The sequence below is a fragment of the Babylonia areolata genome, chromosome 29 (genome assembly GCF_041734735.1).
Source record: "Babylonia areolata isolate BAREFJ2019XMU chromosome 29, ASM4173473v1, whole genome shotgun sequence".
In the NCBI taxonomy this organism is placed as follows: domain Eukaryota; kingdom Metazoa; phylum Mollusca; class Gastropoda; order Neogastropoda; family Buccinidae; genus Babylonia; species Babylonia areolata.
The window spans coordinates 2178600-2197099 of record NC_134904.1 but is presented as its reverse complement, the minus strand read 5'-3'; the positions used below and the strand labels follow the sequence as shown (position 1 = coordinate 2197099).

Genomic DNA, 18500 nt, shown 5'->3' with positions numbered 1-18500 from the left:
ACGGATCGAGGGTGTCTGTCCAAGTTATGCATAAGATAATTCTTCACTAAATGTGTTGAGGGAACAGCTCTGTGGAAATATATTCTATATCTATGGAAAAGGAAGGGAGCAAGAGCAAGAGAGGGACAGGCAGACAGACAAAGTGTGTGTGTGTGTGTGTGTGTGTGTGTGTGTGTGTGTGTGAGTGAGTGAGTGAGTGAGTGAGAGACAGACAGACAGAGACAGAAACAGAGAGACAGAGAGTGTCAGAGATAGAGAGACAAAAGACACACACACACACACAGAGTCCTACAATGTCACAAAGAGAGAAGCAATAAACTGTCAAAGATCGGCAGCCCTGTCTCTCTCTTTCTCTGTCTGTGTATATCTTAGCATAACAAAATGCTCTTTGTTTATATACACAGCGGCTTAACCGTAGCAAAAAAAAAAGTCTCAATGATGTTTCGAGTAATGCGTAGTGTTTTTCGTGAAACTGTGCACTTCACTTGTTTGGGCCAGAGGCCTGGCAATTAAAACTTAAAAAAAAAATTACTTTTGACTTCAACTTGGTCTCAGTCTCTCTGTTTCTGTTACTCTCTCTCTCTCTGCCCTCCCCCCCTCTCCCTCTCTCTCCCTCTCTCTGGACGATCAGTCAATAACCGTCCGGAGATCCCCCTCTTCGCCAGTCACACACGGCGTTCAGAGTGCTGTCCCCTGTCCGGTGTACGGCGGTGATGACGCTTTTGCGCATGTCTGTGAACTTGTGGCCCTTGAGCTTCAGGCCATGGAGGATAGTCTGCACACACACACACACACACACACACACAGGTCCATATCCACACACCCGTGTGACCGTGTGTGTCCACATCAAACGTCCTTAACCATGTCCATAATTAACAAATAGTAAAGAGCCACACAGAACACATGGACAAAACAACAAACACATGGTTGCCTCGGTGGTTTTTCAACTGGAAATTAATAAACGATGAGGCCAGGAGATCAAATGATTAACAAACAGTAAAGAGTGGTAACTCTCTCCATACATAAGGTACACAACTTCAAGTCAATGTTGTTTACGCTACCAGTTCAGCTAGCACACAGGTAAATAAAAGGTACACTGGAACAAACCCAGACACTTCCTCAAAAAAGGAAGCGCCGGGCTTGTCCTTATACCGACCATTTGACATGTGCACACAGCAGCAGAAGAAATGTACAAACACAGATTAGCTTTTATTCAAGACTGGCATAGCCTCTTTAATCCTGAACAAGCCACACAGAACACATGGACAATACAGAACACATCTTCTGGCCTCATCGTTCTAATCCATAATTATTCATATCTATGATCCGGTAGAGTCCAACTTTTAGCATCCATGAATTACAAACTGCCATAAAAATATCCACAGAATCAGTCGGAATTCACAGTTAAAAATAATAAACCGTGAGAGTAAATACCCTTGAATTGATGAAACATAAAAATTTCCAGTCGTGATTTTTCTCAAAATGAAGTCCTTTTCACTTCATACGACGTTTAGAAGTACTTGTACTTGGCTCTACATGTTATTAGTTTAACAAAATACTCAATTTTAATATCAACTTCAAAACTATAAAACTAGAATGAACATAAATGAGAAATTGAATCGACCGTGTCGTACTACATTCCCGGCGGGTGTAACTAAACTTGTACATCTATCTAGATCTAGTGAAAACGGCTAAATGTTGCAATGTGATTGCGGCGACAGCCACGTCTTTACCACGGACTTAAAAAGAATTTTTAATTACCCTTAAAGATTTTTTGATTGCCCAAGATACACCAGAATAATATGATTTAAACAGCGTTCTCACTGCGAATACCGCAATAGATTTATCACCCTTTAAAAAAAAAAGAAGCATGTTTAAATGTTATATTTTTGAACATCAGTTAAGGATCCATGATAGTGTAATGGGTAAGACAGTTTCTTCTCACCCGAACACGCGTGGTTCGAATCTGCCGTTAGGACTTTTTTTCTTTTTCTTTTAATCCGAAGCTTTATAATAACAAATACAGAACACAGTTTAACGATTAGAGTTTTTTTTTAAAGTGTATCACAAGTGAGTCTTGAAGGCCTTGCCTCTCTTTTTTTATTATCCTTTTTTATAACATCTATTATCACATATAGTGAAAACACACACACACACACACACACACACACATATGCGCGCACACATTCACACACACGCGCGCATCCACTTACACATGCACACAGACATGTACGCACACACACACACACACACACAAACATACACAGCATTCATTTCTGTCAGTTACACTCACGAAAGGGAAGTCGTCTTCTGCCTGAATATCTTTGGGCAACAACTGGTGATGGAGCCTGGGATCATCCACAGCCTTCATCACCGTCTCGTTGAAAAACAGGGTCCTGAGGATCACCTGCACAGAGTTTCTTCCCCAAATAGTGTGTGTGTGTGTGTGTGTGTGTGTGTGTGTGTGTGTGTGTGCTCGTGTGTGTGTGTGTGCGCGCGTGTGTGTGTGTGTGTGTGTGTGTGTGTGTGTGTGTGTGTGTGTGTGTATACTCTCTCTCTCCGTCTCTGTAACACACACACACACACACACACACACACACACACACACAGATAGAGAGAGGGAGAGATTTATCTCTCTGAAATAAAACAGAAGTAAGAAAATGAGTTAGTATGTTGTGTGATCACAAAGTTGAACAACACCATTTTGAACTTCTCACTGAAAAATTCGTCTGCTATTTTGACGGAGTTCTTGGCTGTCTTTCATTGTCGGAAAGAAAATTGTTTCACAACAGAAAACGATGATATTAATTAGAATTATGAAACCTATCACTGAAATACTAACTAGAATAAATAATGTAAAGTTGGTTTCCATTTTTTTTTTAAGTTCCCCCCGTATTTGAATCAAAACCTCAAATATGTTGAGCTCTGCGACAAGACTTCCACGAAGCCGAACCTTCAAACTTCTCTTCTTCTTCTCCCCCCCCCCCCCCTCCCTCTTCCTCCTCCTAGCTCTTCCTTCTCTGACCCCTCTTCTTCTTCCTCCCCCCCCCCTTACGCTTCCTCATCCTGTCTACTTCCTCCTCTTCTTTTTTCCTCCTCCCTTCTTCCTCTTCCTACTTTCCCCTCTTCCTACCCGTCTTCTTCTTCCTCCTCTCTTTCTCTCACTCACCCATTGACCCCCCCCCCCCTCCCGCACTCCACCACAACCCCACTCCTCATCCCACCCCCACTCCCACCCCCGCGCCTGCCCCTACCAACTCCCCAGCATGCAACCGAGACAAGCTCACCAAGGCGACACTGGTGATGATCCTAGGACCGCCGGCGCCCCCCACCACGAGAAGTGCCTCCCCGGACAGGTCGTCTACGATCACGGTAGGGGACATGGACGACATGGGCCTTTTGCCCGGGTGGATATAGTGGGCGGGGGAGGCGGGCACGCCGAAAACGTTGGCGGTGCCCGGGGTGGAGAAGTCGTTCATTTGGTTGTTGAAGATGATGCCCGTTCGCGAGCCTTTCACTTTTGAACCGAAGCTGGGTCCATCAAAACGAAAGACAAAAGAAATAAAAAGATGATGTTGTTTTGTATCGTTAAAATTGCACCCCCCCAAAAAAAACACAAAAAACAAAACAAAAAAACACACACAAAAAAAACGATCTGAAATGAATAACACATTTCATTCACGGTTTGTGTGTGTGTGTGTGTGTGTGTGTGTGTGTGTGTGTGTGCGTGCGTGCGTGCGTGCGCATGCGCGCGCGCGCGCGTGTGTGTGTGTTTGTGTGTGTGCGTGTGTTTAATCAGAAGCACTGAAATAACATTCTGCTGGATACTATCTCATTGTTGTTCTTTTTATTTACATTAAGGCTGACTGACACAGCCACGGAAATGAGAAGCAAAGAACGCAACACATCCATAAAAGACACACAACTTCCTAGTTCTCAACAACAATGGATACACCAAATAACAACTTGGGATCGTATATTCAAACATAACGTTGACAATATGAACAAAAATAATCGCACAAAGTTTGACATTGATGCACAATAAACATTCACTTCAATATCAGTGAGAAAATACAGACTTTTATGTAGCCGATAGATGGAAAATTGACGGCTTCTGGGCAAAACCTACCGTTTACTCATGCAGACAGAAAATAATCAATTCGCATGTCCGATCTTGCGTTAAGAAGAAGAAGGAGAAGATTTGATAATTAAACTCTATCCCGAAAACTGTTCAAGCTGCTTTACAAAAAACATAATAGTATGTACAGCACATCATAAGCAACACATGTACCTTGCAAACACACACACACACACACACACACACACACATTGTATACATGCATATTAATACACATTCATGCATACTTAAATATTTACGTACTTGCTCGCCTCCACACACATACATGCATACAAACACACAGACAGACACATTCACACACACACACACACAACACAGCCACGCACCTTCACCAGCTCATCCCTTATACACCACACCACACACACACATCCACTCCCCCACATTCCCACCCGCCCATTCCTACCACCCAACACACCCGTACCCCTCCCTCTTCCACCTCCCACCTCCGCAGGGCATGAAAGAACGCGCACGCGCGCTCGAGTGTGTGTGTGTGTGTGTGTGTGTGTGTGTGTGTGTGTGTGAAGGTGACAGAATGGTTAAGGTGCTCAGCTGCCAAGACAGAGTCCGTGAGGGCGTGGGTTCGAATCCCGCTCTCGCCCTTTCTCCCAAGTTTGACTGGAAAATGAAACTGATCTGTCTAGTCTTTCGAACGAGACGATAAACCGAGCTCCCGTGTGCAACATGCACTTGGCGCACTGAAAAAGAACCCATGGCAATTAGAGTGTATATAAGCACTCAAGGCCTGGGTTATGCTGCTGCCAGGCATCTGCCCAGCAGATGTGGTGTAGCGTATATGGATTTGTCCGAACGCAGTGACGCCTCCTTGAGAAACTGAAATCTGTGTGTGTGTGTGTGTGTGTGTGTGTGTGTGTGTGTGTAGTCCTCGGTTTTTATGTCTTTCCACTCAAACTGATATGAGAGAGAGAGAGAGAGAGAGAGAGAGAGAGAGAGAGAGAGAGAGAGAACTCAGAATTCAAAACGTTTTTTAAAATTCACTGATTAAGGAGAGAGAGAGAGAGAGAGAGAGAGAGAGAGAGAGAGAGAGAGAGAGAGAGAGAGATACAGACAGACAGAGAAAAGGCGAGAGACAGAGAGATAGAGAGAGACGGGCGCAATAGCCGAGTGGTTAAAGAGTTGGACTGCTAGTGCCTGAACCCCCTTCGTGTGTATACGCACGCAGAAAATCAAATACGCACGTTAAAGATCCTGTAATCCATGTCAGCGGGGGGTTGGTTATGGAGACACGAAAATACCCAGCATGCATCAACCACGACAGAATTATCGGCAAGTCGATGTTGGTCGTGAAACGGAAAGAAGAAAGAAAAGAAAAAGAAGAGACACACACACAGACAGAGAGAGAATCTGTGCGCGCGCGCGTGTATGTGTATGTGTGTGTGTGTGTGTGTGTGTGTGTGTGTGTGTGTATGTGTGAGAGAGAGAGAGTGAGAGCGAGAGACAGAGAGAGAGAGAAAGGGAGAGAGAGAGAGAGAGAGAGCCCATGCGCTGTCAGTCGACCCACTCACTACGTGTTGATGGTGCTAGTGACGGAGACAGCATTGCCGCTGCTGTCTACAACGGCAAAGTGCGCGGTGCCAGTGTCGTCCCTGGAATCGAACGCGGGTCCGTAGTAGTCGGTGTCGTGCGTTTTGTCGTCGGTGATTTTCTCCCGTATCTCAGCGCCCACTTCCGGTGACGAGAAATCGTGGAGGAACTGGAAACAGCGTTTCCGGTTTTGGTTCACGACGGGTGGTTTTCAGCTGTCTTTGTAATTATGTTATGGATACTTCTACATAGCGCCCAACACTCTTACATCACAGATTGGCATCAGTTTACAGTTGGGCCAAATGGTTTTTCCATGGCAAAGGGAAATCATTTACAGCTTGGTCTTTTGTGAAGGTCTATGACTCTCAAACTAGGAGGCAAACTTGCACTGGCCCTTAGTGATACAGACTTGGGGGCTAGTTGGCCTTTGGGAACCATCCCAACGCCGACTGTCCTGAAATCGTCCTGACCGAGAGAGTGGGGATGCAACTTGGGCAAGACACTCTCCACTATAATCAAATTCTGTTCTTTATTTTATTTCGGGCGCAATAGCCAGGTGGTTAAAGCGTTGGACTTTCAATCTGAGGGTCTCGGGTTCGATTCTCGGTAACAGCGCCTGGTGGGTAAAGATTTTTTCGATCTCCCAGGTCAACATACGTGAAACCTACTTGTGCCTGAACACCCTTCATGTGTATGCGCAAGCAGAAGATCAAATACGCACGTTAAAGAGCCTGTAATCAATATCAGCGTTTGGTGGGTTATGGAAACAAGGAAACACCCAGCATGCAAACCCTCGAAAACGGAGTATGGTTGCCTACATGGCGGGGTAAAAAATCGGCAATACACGTAAAAGCCCACTCATGTACATACGAGTGAACGTGTGAGTTGCAGCCCACGAAGGAAGAAGAAGAGGAAGTAATTTCCCCTAAAACCAGCGAAGTTAAAAAAGAGGACCTACGTCACCGTTGTTGACGTAGTTTGGGTCGCCGAGCTCCGAGCGTTTGGCGAAGGCGAACTTCATGGCCTCAATGATACGGTGATAGGACAGCACGGACATGGGTATGGATGACACGCTCTCCGGGCCGAATTTGTAACCTGACGACAGCACACAGAAGAAGCATGGACACCAATGTTTCAGTTTACAGTTTCAGTTTCTCAAGAAGGCGTCACTGCATTCGGAAAATCCATATATATATATATATATATATATATATATATATATATATATACAGGCAGGGACCCGTGGGTACAGTTTACCTTGAAGGCTAAGGTATCTTCGTATTCAAGACACACCAAGTGCACTCAGGCAGCTACCCAATCGTCCATAATTAGAAATTCCGGGGATTCCCTTCTGCATATGCTCACACCACAGTGTGAAAAAAGAAAAGAAAAAAAAAAAAGCTTCAGTGACAAAGCACTGTTGAGAGTCAGCAACTTGTGGAATGTGGAGGCCACTTTCGCATTCTGACACATTGTCCTCCCTGCTTTTCAGCTAATTGCAAAAATAAAATAAAATAACGGGAGTTTGGATTCAAATATTCCTCTGGTATGAACGAATTTCGATGATCTGCATATGTCAGGCATTCCGTTATTTATCGTCTGCACGTGCACTCACTTCACAACTGCATACGTAATTCATATGAAATATGATGACATCTGCCAGTCTCAATAGGTCCATTTTGATTGACAAGCGAACAAAGGAAAAGATCGAACTATTAGGGGCTGTATTCAAGACGCGGTCTCTCCGCAAACCGCCGGTTTTTCCCTCAACAAAACCAACGCAACAGAAAGATTCTTCATATTTACCCATGCTTCGTGGGCAGTCCCCCTTGGCAGATAGTAAAAGTAAATTGCCTTCGGGTTTGTTGACCCACGGTTTGGCTCTTGCGTTCATGAATACCAGCTATTGCTCAGTTACCCTTGGGCAGTTTGCCTTGCCTCGGGCAGATTACCCGCAGGTACACGTTTACCCACAGGCACGGTAAACACCAATCAATAACAAAAACAACAACAACACACACTTACACGCGCGCACACACACAAAGACAGATATGTATACAGGGGTGAAATTGTTACATGGGAAACAATCCAGCTGGAAATAGATTTATCAAAGATGGGCTACAATTACGTCCCCTGTTTTGAAACCCAATGATTGTGACGACGGTTCTTGTTGATATTGATGACGCAACAACAACAACAACACACGCACACACACGCGCGCGCGCACACACTCACACACATAAAGAGGGGGAGATAAACAGATATATGTAGAGAGGGCGAAATCGTTACACGGGAAACAAACCAGCTAGAAATAGATTCATCAAAGATGGGCTACAGTTACTTCCCCTATTTCGAAACCCAATGATCTTGACGGCGGTTCTTGATATTGATGACTTTGTTGTTGTCGAGTGTGTGTGTGTGTGTGTGTGTGTGTGTGTGTGTGTGTGTGTGTGTGTGTATTTTACTAATGATAATTCGTGAGTGACACTTCGGCTAGACTCGCCGCAAAATATACTTACCTGCTCCTCTGGTTTCGTTTGAAACACCACCACCACCACCACCATCACTTCCACTACAATTACCGCCCCCTTCCTCCTTCTGTTTCAACCCCTCTACCCCTTACTCTTTCTCCTCCTCTTCTTTCTTTTTCTCCTTCTCCTTCTCCCTCCTCTTTCTCGTTCTCTTCATCCACCCCTTCTTCCTTCTTCTTCACCCTCCACATCCCCTTCCTTTCCCTCTTCCTCCTACTCTCCTTCCTTATTTTCCTTCTCCTCTTCCTCCTCTTTCCTTATTTTCCTTCTCCTCTTCCTCCTACTCTCCTTCCTTATTTTCCTTCTCCTCTTCCTCCTCTTTCCTTATTTTCCTTCTCCTCTTCCTCCTCCTCCCCTTCCTTATATTCCTTCCCCTCCCCTTCCTTCCCCTTTTCCTCCTCCTCCCTTTCCTTCCGCTCTTCCTCCTCCCTTTACTTATCTTCCTTTCCTTCTTCCTCCTCCTCCTCCCCTTCCTTACCCACCTTCCCCTCTTCCTCCTCCTCCTTCTCCCCTTCCTTATCTTCCTTCTCCTCTCCCTCCTCCTCCCCTTCCTTCTCCTCCTTCCCCTTCTCCTCCTTCCCTTTGCTTATTCTCTTCACCTTCCCTATCTTCCTTCCCCTCTTCCTCCTCCTCCTCTTCCTCCCCATCTTTCTCCTTTCCCTCTCCTCCTCCCACTCCTTATCCTCCTCCTTCATCTCTTCCTCCTCCTCTTCCCCTTCATAGTCTTCCTCCCCATTCCCCGCTTCCTTCACCTCCTCCTCCACCTCCTTCCCGTCCTCCTCCTACTGCTCCTCATCCCCCACTTCTAACTCAATCCCCCCCCATCCTCTTGCTCCACCCACCCCCTCTCCTCGTCCCCCCGTAACCCCCGCCTTCCTCACACCCCTTTCGAGAGCTTTCTCCGTCACCCACACACCAGACAGGATGTTGAGCAGGTACTCCACGATGATACCGCTGCCAGGCAGATAAGCTGAGTGGATGGTGATGTCTTTGTTGGGCACCTGAAAGGTCACGGGCTCACTGACATTCACCCAGTAGGAGGCCAGGTCCTCCCTGGTGATGTTGCCCCCTGGGGATGGATAAGATAGAGACAGGAGGGGTGGGGGTGGATAAGATAGAGACAGGAGGGGTGGGGGTGGATAAGATAGAGACAGGAGGGGTGGGGGTGGAGATAGACAGGAGGGGTGGGGGTGGAGAAGATAGAGACAGGAGGGGTGGGGGTGGATAAGATAGAGACACGAGGGGTGGGGTGGATAAGATAGAGACACGAGGGGTGGGGGTGGAGGAGATAGAGACAGGAGGGGTGGGGGTGGAGAAGATAGACAGGAGGGGTGGGGGTGGATAAGATAGAGACAGGAGGGTGGGGGTGGAGGAGATAGACAGGAGGGGTGGGGATGGAGGAGATAGACAGGAGGGGTGGGGGTGGAGGAGATAGAGACAGGAGGGGTGGGGGTGGAGGAGATAGACAGGAGGGTGGGGGTGGAGGAGATAGAGACAGGAGGGGTGGGGGTGGAGGAGATAGACAGGAGGGGTGGGGGTGGAGATAGACAGGAGGGGTGGGGGTGGAGATAGACAGGAGGGGTGGGGGTGGAGGAGATAGACAGGAGGGGTGGAGATAGACAGGAGGGGTGGGGGTGGAGATAGACAGGAGGGGTGGGGGTGGAGGAGATAGACAGGAGGGGTGGGGGTGGAGATAGACAGGAGGGGTGGGGGTGGAGGAGATAGACAGGAGGGGTGGGGGTGGAGATAGACATGAGGGGTGGGGTGGAGATAGACAGGAGGGGTGGGGGTGGAGGAGATAGACAGGAGGGGTGGGGGTGGAGGAGGAGATAGACGGGAGGGGTGGGGGAGGAGATAGACAGGAGGGGTGGGGATGGAGGAGGAGATAGACAGGAGGGGTGGGGATGGAGATAGACAGGAGGGGTGGGGGAGGAGATAGACAGGAGGGGTGGGGATGGAGGAGATGGACAGGACGGGTTGGGATGGAGGAGATAGACAAGAGGGGTGGGGGAGGAGATAGACAGGAGGGGTGGGGATGGAGGAGATAGACAGGAGGGGTGGGGATAGAGTAGATAGACAGGAGGGGTGGGGATGGAGGAGATAGACAGGAGGGGTGGGGATGGTGGAGATAGACAGGAGGGGTGGGGATGGAGATAGACAGGAGGGGTGGGGGAGGAGATAGACAGGAGGGGTGGGGATAGAGGAGATAGACAGGAGGGGTGGGGATGGAGGAGATAGACAGGAGGGGTGGGGATGGAGGAGATAGACAGGAGGGGTGGGGGATGGAGGAGGAGATAGACAGGAGGGGTGGAGGAGGAGATAGACAGTAGGGGTGGGGATGGAGGAGGAGATAGTCAGGAAGGGTTGGGGATGGAGGAGATACTCAACAACAACAACATCACTAACAACATGATGGTGATGAACAACAACAACAATAATAAGGGTAGCAGCAACAGCAATAGCAGCGACTTTTCTTTTCGCATCATTTTTGGCCTATCAAAAACTTCATCCCCACACTCACTGACTGAACTATAATAACTATCATTAACTGACTCACTGCTACTGCTAACTCATTTCACTAACTCACCCCTGTCCTTGAGGTCTTGGACGATGACGTCAGTGAGGGAGGCATTACTGACAGAACTATATCATCAACTCACTCACCACTCCCGCTAACTCAATTGACTAAAATCGCCCCTGTCCTAGAGGTCTTGTATTGTATTGTATTTCTCTTTTTTGTCACAACAGATTTTTCTATGTGAAATTCGGGCTGCTCTCCCTGCGTGCAGGTTTTTTTGTTATTTTCTTTTTTTCTTTTTTCCATATTGAAGTGGATTTTTCTACAGAATTTTGCCAGGGGCAACCCTTTTGTTGCCATGGGTTCTTTTACGTGCGCGAAGTGCATCGTGCACACGGGACCTCGGTTCATCGTCTAATCCTAATGACGCGTCCAGACAACCACTCATGTCTAGTGGAGGGGGAGAAAATTTCGGCGACTGTGCCGTGATTCGAACCAGCGCGCTCACATTCTCGCGCTTCCTAGGCGGACGCGTTACATCTGGGCCATCGCTCCACATAATGTCGTCAGTGAGGGTGTGAGCCATCACTGACAGAACTATATCATCAACTCACTCACCGCTATCGTTTAGATTTTGGACGATGTCATCAGTGAGGGAGCCATCACTGACAGAACTATATCATCAACTCAATCACTGCTATCGTTTAGATCTTGGATGATGTCATCAGTGAGGGAGCCATCACTGACAGAACTATATCATCAACTCACTCACTGCTATCGTTTAGATCTTGGACGATGTCATCAGTGAGGGAGCCATCACTGACAGAACTATATCATCAACTCACTCACTGCTATCGTTTAGATCTTGGATGATGTCATCAGTGAGGGAGCCATCACTGACAGAACGATATCATCAACTCACTCACTGCTATCCTTTAGATCTTGGATGATGTCATCAGTGAGGGAGCCATCACTGACAGAACGATATCATCAACTCACTCACCGCTATCGTTTAGATCTTGGACGATGTCGTCAGTGAGGGAGCCATCACTGACAGAACTATATCATCAACTCACTCACCGCTATCGTTTAGATCTTGGACGATGTCGTCAGTGAGGGAGCCATCACTGACAGAACTATATCATCAACTCACTCACCGCTATCGTTTAGATCTTGGACGATGTCATCAGTGAGGGAGCCATCACTGACAGAACTATATCATCAACTCACTCACTGCTATCGTTTAGATCTTGGATGATGTCATCAGTGAGGGAGCCATCACTGACAGAACGATATCATCAACTCACTCACCGCTATCGTTTAGATCTTGGATGATGTCATCAGTGAGGGAGCCATCACTGACAGAACGATATCATCAACTCACTCACTGCTATCGTTTAGATCTTGGACGATGTCGTCAGTGAGGGAGCCATCACTGACAGAACTATATCATCAACTCACTCACCGCTACCGCTGACTCCTTTCACTCACCCCTATCCTGGAGGTCTTGGACGATGTCGTCAGTGAGGGAGCCATTGTAGAAGGCGGACGCCCCTTCCTCGGCTATCACCTGCAGTGTCCGGCCCAGCTTGGGTCGGTAGATGACATGACCCACTGGGTAGGCCACCGGGGTGCCCGAGCTCGTGTTGTACAGGAAGCTGCCGGAACACAACACAACACGCACACACATACACACACTTCATCCTACCCCCTACTCCTTCTCCCACCCCCCACCCCGACACACACCCACACCCATCTACCTGAAATCCGGATCTTTGCAGATGACATCCACTTTATTGATGGTGGACTCTGTCTCTCTCTTTCATTCATTCACTCTCTTCCTCCCTTCCTCCCTCTCTCTCTAACACACACACACACACACACACTTAATTCTACCCACTACACACCAACCTCCCCCTTCTCCCTTAAACCCCCCCCCCCCCCCCCCCCCCGACACACCCCACCTACTACCTCCTCCTCCTCTCCTAAACCCACCACACACTCACACAACACAGCACAACACAAAACACCCACCTGCACACCCAAACCCACCCAGATACAAACACACACACACAAACACCCACGCCCCCCCACCCAGCCACCCACACCTACACACATCTACCTGAACTCTGGGTCGTGGCCGATGAGATCCGTCTTATTGACGGCGGACTCGTGCTGGGCGTCGTTGAGCTCTGAGCCGTTGAAGCAGAGGTCTATGGTGGGCTGCAGCAGGGAGGCCCAGGGCAAGGTCCCGTACCTCTGGTGGATCTCCCACAGTCCCTTCAGCTCCCCGGGAATGGCGATGGCCTTCCCGCCTGGTCAGTGTGATGATGACCACAGTCATGGTGATGATGATGATGATGATGATGATGATGATGATGATGATGATAATGATGATGATGATGATGATGATGATGATGATGATAATGATAGTGATGATATGGACACATATAGCGCCTACCCTCGGTCGGAGACCAAGCTCTAAGCGCTTTACAAGCACATGATGATGATGATGATGATGATGACCCACAGTCCCTTCAACTCACGAGGTATGTCGCTAGCCTTCCTGCGTGGTCAGTGTGTTGACCATAGTCATGGTGGTGATGATGATGATATTGACACATATTGCGCCTACCCTCGGTCAGAGACCAAGCTCTAAGCTCTTTGCAAACACATGGATACTTATATAGCGCCTATCCTCGGTCAGAGACCAAGCTCTAAGTGCTTTACAAACACGTGGATACTTATATAGCGCCTATCCTCGGTCGGAGACCAAGCTCTGAGCGCTTGACAAAACACGGGGACATTTGCTGCAACAGGCTGCATACTTCGGCAGTGCCGACTGACGGTTGCCACTGGGCACTCATCATTCGTTTCCCGTGTCATTCAATCAGATTTTGCCACGCACGCATTCACACTCAGACAGGCATATAAAATTTTACGTGTATGAGCGTTTTGTTTATTTACCCCGCCATGTAGGCAGAGATACTTCGTTTTCGGGGGGGTGCATGCCGGGTATGTTCTTTTTCCATAACCATCGAACGCTGAAATGGATTACAGGATCTGCGTGAGTATTCACATGAAGGGTTCGGGCACTTGTACGTCTGCACATTTGCTGACCTGGGAGATCGGAAAAATCTCCACCCTTTACCCACTAGGCGCCAATATTCGAACCCGGGACCCTCAGATTGAAAGTCCAACGCTTTAACAATTCGGTTATTGCGCCTGTCAAATGATGATGATGGTGATGATGACGATTAATATGGTGATGATGATGGTTGTGGTGATGATGATAATGGTGATGATGATGGTAGTGATGATGATAATGGTGGTGGTGGTGATGACTGATGACGATGATAATGGTGATGACTGATGACGAATTTGATGATGATGATGATGATGATGATATTTATAATCATGATTATGATGGCGATGACGATGAAGATGATGGTGGTGATGGTTGTTATTATAACAGAATAAGAAGACTTGTTACTTTTATTTCCAGCTCTGTTGTTTCCCACCCCTGTCTCTATCTGTCTGCCTCTCTCTCTGTCTGTCTTTCGTCTTTACCTCTCTCTCTCTCTGCGTCTCCCTCGGTTTTTATCTCTCTCTTCCTCTCCCTCTCTCTGACTATGTATTCCGTTTATGTATTTGTCTCTGTCTGTCTGTCTGTGTCTCTCTCTGTCTCCCTGTATCTCTAGCTCTCTCTATCTCTCTTCCTTTCTTTATATCTCTATATATCTCTTTCCCTCTCTCAGTTTCTTTGTCCGTCTCTCTTTATCTATCACACTCCCTCTCTCTGTATAATCCCCACCCTCTCTCTCTCTCTCTGAGTGTATGTGTGTGTGTGTGTGTGTGTGTGTGTGTGTATCTGTATCTCTCTCACGCACTCTCTCTGCATACCCCCCCCCTCTCTGTGTGTGTATCTCTATCTCTGTGACACACACACACTCTCTCTCTCTATATATATATATATATATATACACCTCTCTCTGTCTGTATCTTTCTCCCTCCCTCCCCCCCCCTCTCTCTCTCACTGTGTATCTCACCATAAAGAGACTCCGTGATGTTTTTGACGAACATGTCCTTTGTGGCGAATCCCGGGGCCGTTTCTCTGGCGTTGATGGAGATGGCCTGTCCAGTGGTCCTGGGAACAGAAGACAGGAATGAATGAATGATGATATGCATACTTATGTATTGCTAGCAATGGGAAATTATTTACAGCTTACCCCCGAAAATGGAGTATGGCTGCCCACACTGCGGGGTAAAAACGGTCATATACATAAAAGCCCACTCGTGTCATACGAATGAACGTGGGAGTTGCAGCCCACGAACGAAGAAGAAGATGAAGAATAAGAAGAAGAAAATTTACAGCTTAGTCTTTTGTGAAGGACTATGACTCTTAAACCAGGAGGCAAAATTGCACTGGCTCTTAGGGCTAGTTGACCTTTGGGGACCATCCCAACGCCTATTGTCCTAAAACCCTCTTGGCCGAGAGAGTGGGGATGTAACTTGGGCAAGACACACTCTGCACTGAAATCATAGTCGGGACAGCGGTTACCTCCTCTGCTGTTCTGATGGTCATAGTCGAACACGACTGACTATCATACCTATCGTCGGTCGGAGTCCAAGCTCTAAGCGCTTTACAAACACGGGGTCATTTGCACAACAGGCTGCCCTACCTCGGTAGAGCCGACTGACAGCTGCCATTGGGCGCTCATTGTTCGTTTCCTGTGTCATTCAATCAGATTTCGGGCACGCACACATTCACACTCAGACAGGCAGGTAACATTTTACGCGTATGACCGTTTTGTTTATTTACCCTGCCATGTAGACAGCCATACTCCGTTTACGGGTGTGTGCATACTGGCTATGTTCTTGTTTCCTTATAACTCACCGAACGCTGACATGGATTACAGGATCTTTCACATGCATATTTGATTTTCTGCTTGCGTATACACACGAATGGAGTTCAGGCACACACAGGTCTGCACGTATGTTGACCTGGGAGATCGGGAAAAAAAAATCTCCACTCTTTACCTACCAGGCGCCGTTAGCGAGATTCAAACCTGTGACCCTCAGATTGAAAGTCCAACACTTTAACCACTCGGCTATTGCGCACGTCAGGAATGAGCGAACGAATGATTGAGGTCTCGTGTGTAGCATGCATTTAGCGCATGTGAAAGAACCCACGGCAATGTGATAGTTTTGTCAGTTAAATGTCGCGTAGTCAGTGACTTCCTTTTACGCATATCATATGACTGAAAGAAGGTGAAGGAGGCCGCTAAAGGTTATTGAGAGAATGGCTTGTTAGAAAGGAGGAAGATTGCAGAATGGTTAAGACGCTCTGCTGCCAATACAGAGAGTCCGTGAGAGTGTAGGTTCGAATCCCGCTCTCGCCTTTTCCTCCAAGTTTGACTGGAAAATTAAACTGAGCATCTAGTCTTTCAGATGAGACAATAAACTGAGGTCCTGTGTGCAGCACGCATTTGGAGCACTGAAAAAGAACCCATGTCAAAGAGAGTGTTGTCCTCTGGAAAAATTCTGTAAAAAGAAATCCACTCTGATAGGTACACAAATATGTAAGCATGCACCCAAGGCATTACAAGCACGTTAGTTTATGCTGCTGTCAGGCATCCGCCTAGCAGATGTGGTGTTGCGTATATGGATTTGTCCGAACGCAGTGATGCCTCCATGTGGAGTGATGGCTTACAGGTAATGCGTCCGCCTAGGAAGCGAGAAAATCTGAGCGCGCTGGTTCGAATCACGGCTCAGCCGCCGATATTTTCTCCTCCTCCACTAGACCTTGAGTGGTGGACTGGCGGCTAGTCATTCGGATGAGACGATAAACAGAGGTCCCGTGTACAGCATGCACTTAGCGCACGTAAAAGAACCCACGGCAACGAAAGGGTTGTTCCTGGCAAAATTCTGTAGAAAAATCCACTTCGATGGGAAAAACAAATAAATCTGCACGCAGAAAAAAATACAAAAAAATGGGTGGTGGTTTAGTGTAGCGACGCGCTCTCCCTGGGGAGAGCAGCCCGAATTTCACACAGAGAATTCTGTTGTGATAAAAAGAAATACAAATACAAATGATGAAATTGAAATAAAAACTGAAACAGTCAGCATAATATCTGCAGTCTGCCTTTACCACAGTGAGTTACAATGTTGTAGGAACTCAGAAACGTGTTCAGCGTCTGCATTCATGACGTCACACTCCGAGAAAAACTGAAACTGAAACTATCTTTGCCTGGACTAGGCTGACCCTGGAGAAAGGTCCAGTGACGGTGAGGAAAGACCCACTGACCACAGGGAAAGTCCTGTTGACAGTGGGAAAGACTACAACTTGGGATTCTCTCTTGAGGGCACATAAGACCGTATGGCTGTGTCTGGAGTGGCACTGTCTTCATCTGTCTGCGGGCAGGGGCGGTTTGGTCTGTGGGGTGTGCTCAGCAGCTGGAGGGTGGTGTCTTTTGCCGGTGGGCTCTGCAGTCATGAAATACTGGCTGGTACACGCATGGGGATACTTCTTTTAAGGCTGTCGCGAGCTGCATCCTGTGGTCTCTTTTGCCTCTGTTCGGGAGCAGTTATGTCCCTTGAATTCTTAATGGAGCGCAGGCCTCCAAGGGTGGCGCAGGATTGTTCCAAGGGCGGGTGGAGACAGTGCTTCTCTGGGTCCTCCCCAGCACCTATGGGTGTTTCTCTTTCTTCTTCATCAGCACACGGATTGCATCGATAATTCACGATGGCTTGTTACTAAAAGGTGGTCAAGGAGGCCGCTAGATATCATTTGTGTATAATGTTCGCGAACGACAATCCAAGGTCTGGTCTTATTGACGTAGTGTCCAGAGTTTGTCACAATTGGATTTAGATCGCACGAAGCATGGCGTGCTTGTGAAGACTTTTCTGCTTGAAAGAAACAGAGGCCAGTTTCTGCAATCACTTGAAGAGAAACAATCAAAGTTCTTGTTTATTTGTTTTTGTTGTTGTTATTTTTTGTTTGTTTTTGTTGTTGTGATGTGTTGTGTGCTTTCTTTTCTTTTCCTTTTTATTTGTTTTTTGTTTATTTGTTTTGTTTTTGTTTTAGTTGTTGCTGTTTTTGTTGTTGTTTTATTGATTTATTGATTTATTTTTTAGAGTGTGTTTTCACGAATTCCAACAATAAGTAGCCTTTCTTTTTTTTTTCTTCTTCTTCTTCTTCTTTGTTTGGTTTGTTCCTAAGATATAGTGTCATGGGAAGTTTGGCGTTCGATCCGCCGACCATAATTTCACCAAAAGAACCGAGTGATCATGATGTATCTTACGCCACAAAGTGCGTTTGGCGATTTCGTTACGATGTACTGATGCCGGAAAGTCATGATACACACAGGGGAAGTTGGAAAAAGTTCATAGATTTACGTTATGATCCGAAAACAGCGAAATTTCGATCAATATGGGCTCCTTAAGATGAAATTGTTCCATTTTTCAGCACACAACTTTCACTTCGACATCCACTCGTTACTCGGATAGTTATATGTATGTACTGGCATCCCCCTCCCCCACCCTCCTCCCTGTGCCGTTTAAATCATGTAATTTTGGAATATCTCGGGTATTTCAGAAATTCTCTAAATTCCGCGGTAAAGGAGACGTTGCCATCGCCTCAAGCACACCGCAACATGTATCCGCTTTCTCCACATCTGCGGAGGTCGTGTTCGACATGCTCAGTTACCGGCAGAAACTACAACACGGTCCATTCAATTTCTCTTTATTGTACATTCTAGTTAATTCAGTA

General features: G+C 47.1%; 1 protein-coding gene across 1 annotated transcript in view; it reads right to left on the bottom strand.

Annotated features, from left to right (window-relative positions):
* Window positions 1-631: 631 nt before the first annotated feature.
* Window positions 632-18500, bottom strand: part of LOC143275031 (glutathione hydrolase 1 proenzyme-like) — a 19220-nt gene continuing 1351 nt past the window's right edge. The window contains exons 2-10 of the mRNA XM_076579095.1: window positions 14779-14876; window positions 12852-13044; window positions 12221-12387; window positions 9095-9280; window positions 6639-6775; window positions 5662-5849; window positions 3288-3531; window positions 2294-2377; window positions 632-775 (exon numbers count right to left, since the gene is read on the bottom strand). Coding sequence (XP_076435210.1) covers window positions 632-775; window positions 2294-2377; window positions 3288-3531; window positions 5662-5849; window positions 6639-6775; window positions 9095-9280; window positions 12221-12387; window positions 12852-13044; window positions 14779-14876 — 1441 coding nt within the window. The remainder of the gene's footprint in view (window positions 776-2293; window positions 2378-3287; window positions 3532-5661; window positions 5850-6638; window positions 6776-9094; window positions 9281-12220; window positions 12388-12851; window positions 13045-14778; window positions 14877-18500) is intronic.